This window comes from Hemibagrus wyckioides, linkage group LG01 (genome assembly GCF_019097595.1).
Source record: "Hemibagrus wyckioides isolate EC202008001 linkage group LG01, SWU_Hwy_1.0, whole genome shotgun sequence".
Taxonomy (NCBI): Eukaryota; Metazoa; Chordata; class Actinopteri; order Siluriformes; family Bagridae; genus Hemibagrus; species Hemibagrus wyckioides.
Genome location: NC_080710.1, coordinates 1,917,714 through 1,928,279, shown reverse-complemented (window position 1 = coordinate 1,928,279; position 10,566 = coordinate 1,917,714). Strand labels below are relative to the sequence as shown.

At 43.2% G+C, this 10,566-nt stretch overlaps 1 protein-coding gene across 2 annotated transcripts in view; it reads right to left on the bottom strand.

Moving 5' to 3' along the window:
* Positions 1 to 10,566, bottom strand: part of cdkal1 (CDK5 regulatory subunit associated protein 1-like 1) — a 240,396-nt gene that overhangs the window by 186,900 nt on the left and 42,930 nt on the right. The window contains exon 1 of one of the 2 annotated variants that reach the window (XM_058389925.1): positions 1,547 to 1,604. The exons of the other annotated variant lie outside the window; for it this stretch is intronic. Coding sequence (XP_058245908.1) covers positions 1,547 to 1,574 — 28 coding nt within the window. The 5' untranslated portion in view covers positions 1,575 to 1,604. Of the gene's footprint in view, positions 1 to 1,546; positions 1,605 to 10,566 lie in introns of those variants that run through there. 2 annotated transcript variants of the gene reach the window in all.

Below are 10,566 nucleotides of genomic sequence, written 5' to 3'. Positions count from 1 at the left end.
GGGGATGACCCCTTCCTGTTCCAACATGACTGCACACCAGTGACCAAAGCAAGGTCCATAAAGACATGGATGAGTGAGTTTGGTGTGGAGGAACTTGACTGACCTGCACAGAATCCTGACCTCAACCCCATAGAACACCTTTGGGATGAATTAGAGTGGAGACTGTGAGCCAGACCTTCTCATCCAACATCAGTGCCTGACCTCACAAATGTGCTTCTAGAGGAACGGTCAAAAATTCCCATAAACACACTCCTAAACCTTGTGGAAAGCCTTCCCAGAAGAGTTGAAGCTGTTATAGCTGCAAAGTGTGGGACAACTCCATATTACATTCATGTGCATGTAAAGGCAGACGTCCCAATACTTTTGGCAATATATTGTAACTGAAAGAGCTTACAATCTCTGCTACTTCCTTTTCTTTGTACACATTTACTGAAAGCTTGTAAATGACAAGATCTGGATTATTTCTTTCTATTGGGCTAAAGTGAGCCGTGTACTGAAGAAACAACAATGCAGGAGAGGATTGGTCTGAGGTCTGTGGATTCGTGGTTTGTCAGATGGTAGCAGGAACATGGAGTTATGTTCTGTAGGATCTGCTAGCTGTAACTTTAACATGATTTAACACACAATCCTGAATCTTTCAGTTTTTTCTGTTCATCTTTATCTTGACAGACAGACTGCTGCCCCCTCCTGGTTTGGAGACTTACTTCCTGTGACGTTGGCACATCTGCTCATGTCAGAATTTTCCCGAAGCCAGGACTGCTGTGGTATTAAAGTGCATGGTGGATTTACTCTTCAGCCTTTAACACCATCTTTCATCAGCAGTCCAAGCAGCAGAAAAGGTCAGATGAGTTCGCAAACACAAATAAGACTGGAGATAATCCCTGGAGGAGCTTCACCTTACATGACTCAGCTTCATTTTCCCTTCGTTTAGCAGAACTGTTTACAGCAGGCGGCTTTGGGAGGAAGCCAGACCGCCAGGGGAAAAGTAAAATATATATAAATAAATTCAATCATGCAAGAAGGAGACAATCAGCCACTGATTAACCCCGTCATTAGTCCAGGCAGAGAGAGCTCGTAAACTCGGCCTGATGCAAAACAAGCAGCCGCTTCTGGGAACCTCCGTGAATCATTAGTGAAAAAACTGGGAGAACGGAAATAAGTCAGGATTAAAAAAAAAAAAAAGCTTTCACATGACAATTAAAAGTTTCCTGTGCAATACTGCTCATGTGAGTTCCGTTCATCCAGAAGGAAGAGAAAAACAAGAGAATTTATCAGAAGGATTTTCGAAATGCTGTATAATCACCGGGCAAAGGATCCACCTGAAGATTCTTCACCTCTGTGTCGTACGTGTGGAATTCAAGACTCCTTTCCACATGCTAGCAAACATCAGAAGTTTAAATCAGGTCACTGAGACATTAGCCTAAGTGTTTACCCCCCAAATAAACCCCCACAAAAAAACCCACAATAACACCAGAAACACATTAAAGTCTCTGAACTCAATGGAGTTAAATATTGATGAAAGCATGAGGCAAATTATTACACTCACACTCAAGGCATCCGGGGTGAATTAGCATTTCAGAATGCACGCACGCACACACACACACACACACACACACACACGCAGGAGTGTTGGTGTAAACTACCCCAGCTGCATTCCAGATATCTGCTCTCTCTCATAAGGCATTAGAGCAACCTGAGCCCTGCACTGAAATATACAGCAGCTCCCAGGGGACAGAGGTATTTAGTGCACACAAACACACACACACACACACACACACACTACTGTCAGTGGTTTCCATTAAGGCCTACCTTTATACCTAAAAGAGTTCTAGTGTTTTCATTTCATCATAAACAGCAGTCACAAAATATTAAATTACACGCCGAGGTCATGCTGTTGAACAGCTGCTTGAGCTCACCACAAACCACATAGAGATGGGGGGAGGGAGAGAGGGATAAAGGGATATATGGATGGATGGATGGAAAGATGGATGGAGAAAGGAATAAAAGGAGAAAGGGATGGATGGAGATCCAGGGTAGTAATCCAGGGAAGAATAGATGGAGAAATTACATTAATGGTGTATAAATAGATACACGGGTGGATGGATGGATACAAGGGTGAGACTGATGGATAGATGAATGTTTCAGCTGAGTCAGCTGAGATTCTCTACCTAGAAGTGATGAGATGGATGGATGGATGGATAAACAGATGGTCAAAACATATGAATATAGAGATTGAATGATGGACAGATGCAATAGATGAATGAATAGATGAAGTGGAGAACCATCTTATTATTTTCAACCTCTCATCTGTCAATCAGTGACAACCTCATGATAGATAGACAGATAGACAGAGTTTTGTAGCAGGCAGAAAGGTGAAAGGAAGGAATGAAGAAGTGGACAGGCAGACGAGTGAGGATGGTCAAACATGGGCAATTGTCCATTTATTTATTTACGGTTGGATGAATGGGTTTGAAATGGAGCGGAATCAACGTTTCTGCTTTCTTATTGATTCTTTGGTCAACTGTCTGTCCATCCATCCATCCATCCATCCATCCATATCTCAAGCTGGCCAGATAGATAGACAGAGAGACAGACAGACAGATAGATCTCCAGACTATAAAAATGTCCAGCTATAAAGCCCTCTTCTGCTACATGGATCAGTTTTATAATACCTCCATCTTCCAGAACCCTTGTTCTCTGCACCCTTGACCATGAACATAAACTTCTGGGAAGCAGGACACGGTGTTCTCTTAGATCTCAAGTGGCCTAGAGTTGAAGGGTACATTTTCTCACTCTGCTCATACAAAAACAGAGGGCAGAGGAAAAAAAAAAAAAGACAAGTGCCAAGAGGACGAGTAATAAAAATCACATGAACAATTTTACAAGGCAACAGAATTGCTGCTGTTTTCCTACGAGTGCTTGTTAACTAGTCATCATGGCTTTGGTTTGGAAAATTAGATTTCTGCCTTCAGCATGTCTCAGGTACAGTGTTTACTTGACTGGGCAAACTCTACGAGAAGAGTCTTCTTCTTACTCCTAAATCACTTCCCCCCTGTGGTAACAGTTTTTAGGTAGAGGGGGGTGATGGCTATGAGGTCATTCTATAAGGTGGTGTGATCATTAAAGCATTTGTAAACATTCTGTTTGCACTGCTTACTTTTTTTTTTGTTAGTAAGCCTAATCATTAATCTGACCAGAGAGAACAAAACAATAAAATGATATATGAAAACTAGCTTCTAGTTCAGCTCTCTTTTCCAAGCTAATTTGTGCTACGAACTTTGTAAAATGACCTTAGGTGTATGAAGAATAACACATGCACATGATCGAGAAAGCAGCATCGAGCAGATCCAGGTCGGATGTCGATCAGCTGTAGGGGATTTTTTTTCCGACTACGACATTTTGCGGCAGTAGCGTAACAAAGAGGCTTGACTTGTCGGATGATGTTTTCTCAGAAAGGCGAACATACCGTTATCTCTACTCACCACCCCAAGACATTTCAACAACATTTTGAATTAAAAACTTGTTGGAACAGAAAATGATGGCCTGAAATACCGAAAGACCAAAAAGCCCCTGCGTGATGAGGTATGTCAATGAGAACGCCTCACTCCCAGTAAAACCCTGCCATATTTATTTGGATAGTCCTGTTTGTTCTGGGCAGGAAGTGAAGTCTCCGAAGCAGCAGGCAGCACAGCAGCTCAGCCTTTGGGGCACGGCTCTGAGAAATGAGGCTGTCAAGAGGAGGCTGTGAACATGGAGCACTGCTGGAGAGAGATGTTCCAGGGAGGGTTTTTTTGGGAGCCGTGCTGGATAATCAGGACGTTGGGGGTAAGACAGGTGGAGAGCCGCTCAGCTTGAGGCAGGTGGGGTAAACTCACAATGTGATGCACCGCCACAAGCAAGGACGAGAACCAAGCACTGGCGCTTCGTCAAGATTAACTGCTCAGCTCTGGAACCCTAGGAAGTGGACGAAATGAAAGAAAAAAAAAACATAGCCAGGCTGTTTGTAGAGTGCAGCAGAGGAAGACAAATCTGGATGACCACATGGCCAGAATCCACCACTCTCAGCATTCATCCATGTTTTATTTAACTGTGGCGATTTTTCTTTCCAGAAGAAAAATCCTTTTTGTTGGATGTTTTTTAATCAGGTTACTTGCTTTGTATCTAATCATTAATGGTGAAATATTCCCAGATCCCTGTCCCTTCCTGTCACCTGTTCACTGGCATGACCTGCAGTATCACCTGCTATCATATGACGGTGTTGATTATCAATGTGAGTAACTAAACACAATTTAGGATCAATATCCGATCTCGGTATCTGCACCGACGCATCCCTGAGATCAACGTTCACTTATCTGTAAAAACACCTGAGGCTGGAGTGAAACAGATACCTGTAACAGGTAGAAAAGGAAAGGGATATAAGTGTGAGTACTCTAGAATAGTAAAGAGAGTGAGTCAATGTTCTGGAAATGCTAGCACACACTTAGGGAATACAAGACAACACCAACAGGAAGTCCTGTTAGATAGAGATACATCGAAGGGGGAATAATTCACAGAAATATCAAAATATCAAAAAATGAATGAAAATTGGAGGCAACTGTGGTTTTGGTCACAATATTATTTATGCTACATGAGGATCAGAAGAACACAAGACCACTCTCAGGCTCGGGACAAGGCGGTGGCTCCTGACCAATCAGGTTGAAGCAGAAGCAGCACTGTGTTACAGAATCTGAATAACAGATGAGCTCAGCTCCAGATGTTTGTGTATGAACGCTACGATGAGTCGGCATGCCAGACTCAGCATTATTAAAGACTGACCCACAAATCTGGCGGGGCCACGTAGCATCTCCATCTTAGCAAAAATCTGCAGGATCAAAGCCTGGCCTGGAGAGCGGATAGAGGAAGATCAGACTTAAATGAATTGCTGGGAATCGGAGCCTGTACAAACAGCATGTGTCTAAACCTCCAGCCGGTCAGTCACAAACCTGCAGGAGGTGATTCATTACAGCACACTCAGAGAGAAACAACCTTCTCTACTTCTTCGTAATCGAGCACGGATACAAGCTAATAGTGCGCAAAAAAAAATAAATACATAAAAATAAAAAAAATGCACCAGGTGACAAACACAACATAATGTCATGTGTTGTTGAACTAATGACTGAAAGACAGGAAACAAGAGCGATCTGGAAATATTTCACCCAAGCACAGCAGACTGCAAACAGCGCTCGGAGAAAAACATCTTTGATACAAAAGCAGCGTGAAAACTTCATCATTAGCAGCAAACATGGGGTAGGAAAGAAAAAACATGTCTCCTGATAACATTGGGGGAGTGAAACCAACAGCCCTCACACAGTAGGGTCATGATGAACCACCTTCACATAACTGATCACCGGATGTAATGAAAACAAACAGGTACGCTACTCACAGCTGTACAGAAATATAACCTTCCCTTCTCCCGCTCAATGAACGCACATAGCTAATTCATGTAACTAGCTCTTCAATTCAAATTTAATAACGTTATAAAGAACAGATCCAGGAGACTAGTGTGAGTTTCACGGCCATGACGTCAACCGAAGATTAATTAAATGTTTAATGACATCCATGATTGATTGAATCTTACTATTTCACCCTTACTGAAAAACATGGATTTTTACTGGGTCTTAAGAAGAAATATATTCCTGATTTCTACACATCAATCAAGGCTGCTTACAGATCCAACATGAAAGAGGATCAAATATGGTTGGTCGGATGTTCTGAGAAAAAAAGGCCGTCAACTGCAAATCTCTATGTTTCTCATTCTGAGGCCTCGTTTAAAACCATCTCTCCTCACTGGGTCCACGTTGGTCAAAACCACTTCCTCAGGGGTCACGTGACCTTGGAAGACACTGCAGAAAACCAAATGAACCATACAATGTTGATCCAAGTGTAAAATCTGAACACCTGCCTCAGGCACATTCTGCTTCTTTAAAACTGGCAAAGCAATGCAATTTTTTCCCCACTTAAAGGTTGGGTGACTACATCTCATGGAAAAACACAGACAAAAATAAATAAATAAATAAATAAATAAATAAAGATCCAACAAAAGACAAAGTGCTTTATACACAGTGAGAGTCAATGCCATGCTCGGGAATAATAAAAGGTAAAGAAAGCGTCTGGCACCCGAGTCGCTCCGGATGATGTCTGGTGTTGACGCTGGAAGGTGTGTTTGTCGTCTCGGTGGTGGCGCGATGGAGCGTCGTTTTTCCAACACAGAAAGCAAGCAGGTCAAAAACAAAACATTATATAAAGAGCAGGGTTTGAGAACACACACACACAGCGAGTGCCAGCGATGATCGCACCAAGGACAATGCTTGGTGACAGCGTAGAGTGCCGAGCTCCGTTGCAGACCGGCGGCCATTTCAGGACACTCAGAAGTACACTAATTGCTTTGTACAGAAGATCAAAGGTCACGGCGTTCAGGGCCAGAAAAGAAACGTCAACAAGAATCCTGCTATTAGACGCTGGTGACAAAACTGCTAATACCCGGTAAAAGTCAAAAGAACACAGAAGAGCCAGAGACACAACTACTGAGATGATGATCTAAAAATTGCCTTGGCAGGAGGTCAACGAAAAATCTGAGGTGGGCCGATGGACAGATGAACACACAAGTATGGATAAAGACATACCTGAAATGTATGTACTGAGATTTGGATGAAGAGATGGATGAACAGATGCTTAAATATTTGTTTTCGTTTGAACAAATGGATGGATTTTGGAATGATTGGAAGCACTTGATTAATGGATAGATGGAGAGAACTTTGGCCAGATGGATATTTGAAGTGAAAGGTGTTTAAAAAGATGGATAAATGACAGGAGAGGTAGATAGAGGCTGCTGAATGGATGGACAAGAACTGAACAACTTTCATCGCTCTCGTCTTCTTTTGGAGATAATCTGGTGGATGGAGATGAAGTACTAAAGCTGTGGACCAACAGCAAACAGAAGAGGTGGCTTCTGTCTCACATCTGCCGATGTTCTCAGAGAAGAAAAGGAGGCTCTGGTGCATCTGGGACTAGGCTGCTCGGGTGGCTAAATTAGCGCTAATTCGGTGGTGTTTGGCCTCAGGGCCTCGTACATTCTCCGTGTCTGTCTGCGCTAACACTCTATGCAGTTTATCAGCTGTCAGAAAAGCGCGAGTCTCTTGGGAAGAAGCACAGGGAGCCACAGAAACACACAATGTTTCTACTCCACAAACACAAATGTGGTTATTTAAAGCAAGTCGAACTCTGTAGTTGTGATACACATGGCAAACAATGCAGACAGCCATACAGAGGTTTAGTGTTGGAAAATGTCACATGCTCACGGTCAGTGAACATCTGTGCGTGCAGCCATGTGATTATCCAAATCTATTGACACAGATGACACTGGAGGAGCCGCGGACATGATGCACGGCATGGCGCCTAATAAAAGGACATAATTAGAGTTGCTTACAGTGCGAGAGGCCGAGTGATGGACATAATGGTGGGTCTGTTGTCACACTGTGGCCGTGTTTTACTTTAATAAGCGGCACATGACAGCGCTAAAAGGAGGCACATTGTCCCAGGGGCATGGAGGAGGGGCGACAGGCCGATCCCTTCGAGGCACGGAGGCCCAGATGTGGGGAAAACTGCCCGAGACGGCGGAGTGACTCATGCAGCGAGGCAGGCAGTGAGACAACACTGTGCATTCACGCTACAGACCAGGAGGTTTACATGACTTTAAACTGAGGACAAAACAATTAAGATTATATCAAACTAAACAAGGAGATATATACACATTTTCCCAAATGGGAATGGCTGCCACTCGGAATGCCGCTTGTTAGATCTGGACAAAAATTCTCACATCATGACTCACATCAAATTTAAATAATACTCACAAAACAAATCTAGACTGGAATTATTTCTACATTTCTCCGGCTGAGATTCCCTCCATTAAACTTTGGCCTTCATCATCTCAAAAAATAATAATAAGAAGAAAAAGGTTTGTTTCGTAGTGAAGGTGAAGTGCTAAAGCTCAGAAAGAAAACGACAAACTCCCAAAGTTTCAGCTTTAATAAGCCACTGGGTGTTAGTCAGCTTATCTCAATAATTGCGGTTTAAAGAAAACGGTGATTATTTTCATTGCTTTCCATTTCCTAGTGCAGGATAATGCGGTGTTAAACAAAAACACACACAAAAGATAGCTGTGTATTTTTACTCAAGCCACTTACGAGGCACATTAGTGCATTTGATGGATTCTGCATCTGTGTGTGTTCAAAGCTATTAGGGATTGTGAAGCAGGGATGAGTTTAAAATGATAGTGTTTATGGACAATTTGCATTTTCTTTTCACGTGACTGGAATGAACTTCCTGTTGATTTAAGAGTTTTAAAAACGCCGTAGGTTTATTCTCCAAAAACATTCAAATATGGCTTCAGGAAAATGTTGAGTTGTGTTTATAGTGCTGCAGTGAAGTTGATTTATTCTTCTCATTGTCAACCTGCTCAGAACCAGAACCAGCAGAGGAACATCAGCATCATAAATACTTCAGTAGTGTCTACAGCACTAACTCACCCATGTGGATTTGTATGGCAGAAGATCCATATTTCAAAGTTTGGTGTGGAAGGAGTCTCCAGTGTCAGCGCTTTGTAACAGTCAGAGGTAAGTGAGATCTTGGTTTTGTGGAACATCTAAAGCAACTGTAAATGGGTAAAAACTACGATGGTTCAAATTGAGAGTGTTGGCAAATTGTCGTGTTATAAGAGGAATAAAGCATGCTGAGCCACATGACAGCACCCCAGGATCTTTGCTTCATAAATAAACATAAAGCTGAAGAAAATCCAACAGAATCAGAAAGCCACCTCAGACTTTCTCTAGAACAAACAAACTGGAAGGTGTTCCATCACCTTAAGTCAAAAAAGGATATCAATATTTAAATACCTGAAGGACCATCTCCTCCTACTGTCAGGTGGTGAAATATTCACCATCATTGAGTCACCTGTCAAGAGCTGAGGTGACAGGACTGGAGACAGGAAGTAGCTGCCGGGCGATTCCTCACTCCGTCCTGTCTTTAAATTCTAGCCGTGATTCGACCGTTATTGGCACGTGGACAAGGAGGAATTTTTCACCACAGCTCAAGCACCTCCATTAGCGCTCCTGCACTGGGGACAGCCGCCAAGAAACCAGGGCTGAACCCTCAGACTAATTGCCAACATGGCCCGAGGAGATAAAAAAAAAAAACCACACACACACACACACACACACACACACACACAACTCCCACTTCATCCAGAAGCCCTAATACTGAGAATCCATCTGATCTCCCCGGCTTCTCCACTCGCTGTAGGATGGAGCAAGAGTGTGTCCTTAATGGTCTGTGCTGGTCTGGAGGATAAGATGGTGCAAACTGCTGTGATATAAGAGGAATTGTCCATGTTAGAGGAAAATTATCAAATAAACCCCACCACAGCGACTTGTACCCCCCACCACCCTTGTTCCTTACACAGCATATATTCTCCAGACGCTGATAGCTGAGGTGATTGTGTCCTTAAAGTTTTTTTTTCCCCCCGCTGGGTGAAGAGAGAGGAGCTCGTCTGGGGCAGTCTGGAGGACGAGGACTGAGGACGGTGTCTGCATTTTTATGATCTCTCTGCTCAGCCTGCCGTAAAATGATCGCTCGGGCAAACAACAGCTCCGAGGACGAGCGAGAGAGGGTTCACCTCGAGCCACCAGGGCCGTACGTTCAACCTCTTCTGCTTGTCTGTGAAAGCTATAATCAGGACAAGTTTAAGATCAAGTCAGCTTCAGGTCTGTGAGTGATTTCTTCTCTGTCATTGCTCAGGGAATATTTATCACTTAGCTTCTACAGCTTCATCCAGGAAGAACCCACTCTCTCACATTACTCACTCCATCAACAGTGGGGACTTTAGCAAGGACACACACTTTAGTTAGCTGCAAAACATCCAGAGAAGAGAATGAACGTGTGAGAGAGAGAGAGAGAGAGAGTGTAAGCATGGCAGGGATATTAATAGATACCCTTCCCCACCCACTGTGCAGACGGAGACTGCAGGAAGCAGGACATGACATGCTTTTATTGCCAGAAATCCCAGAGCACTAGTAGTTGCAGTTTGCAGGACGACAGAGGTGACTGGAGACAAGAGTTGGATATGAGGTCGTGCCGTTTAAATCTCTAAAGAGATGGCTAAAACGCCCGCGCCATGCTAATGTTCTAAAGGTTAATTATGGGTGCTGCATTCTGAAGCTTTACATCATGTAGGAGATCGTAAAGAAAACAATCTGTGCATGATGATAACGACCTTGGGTTTTAACTTTGTCTGGATGTAAGATGACACTGGACTGGTCGACAGTGTTGATTAATTTTCTAGAACAGCTTCAATAACAGGTTTATTTAGTAGACACATGGTGGAAAGCTTTGTATAAGGAAACGTTTATAACTGAACACCTATGGAAGGAGACTCCAGAGTCAGCACTTTGTTAGTCAGCGGTAAAGCTGTAATTTTCCAGATTCTTCAGGACAGATGGGTTTATGCTAATGAGGGAAAGAAAGAGAGGCTGA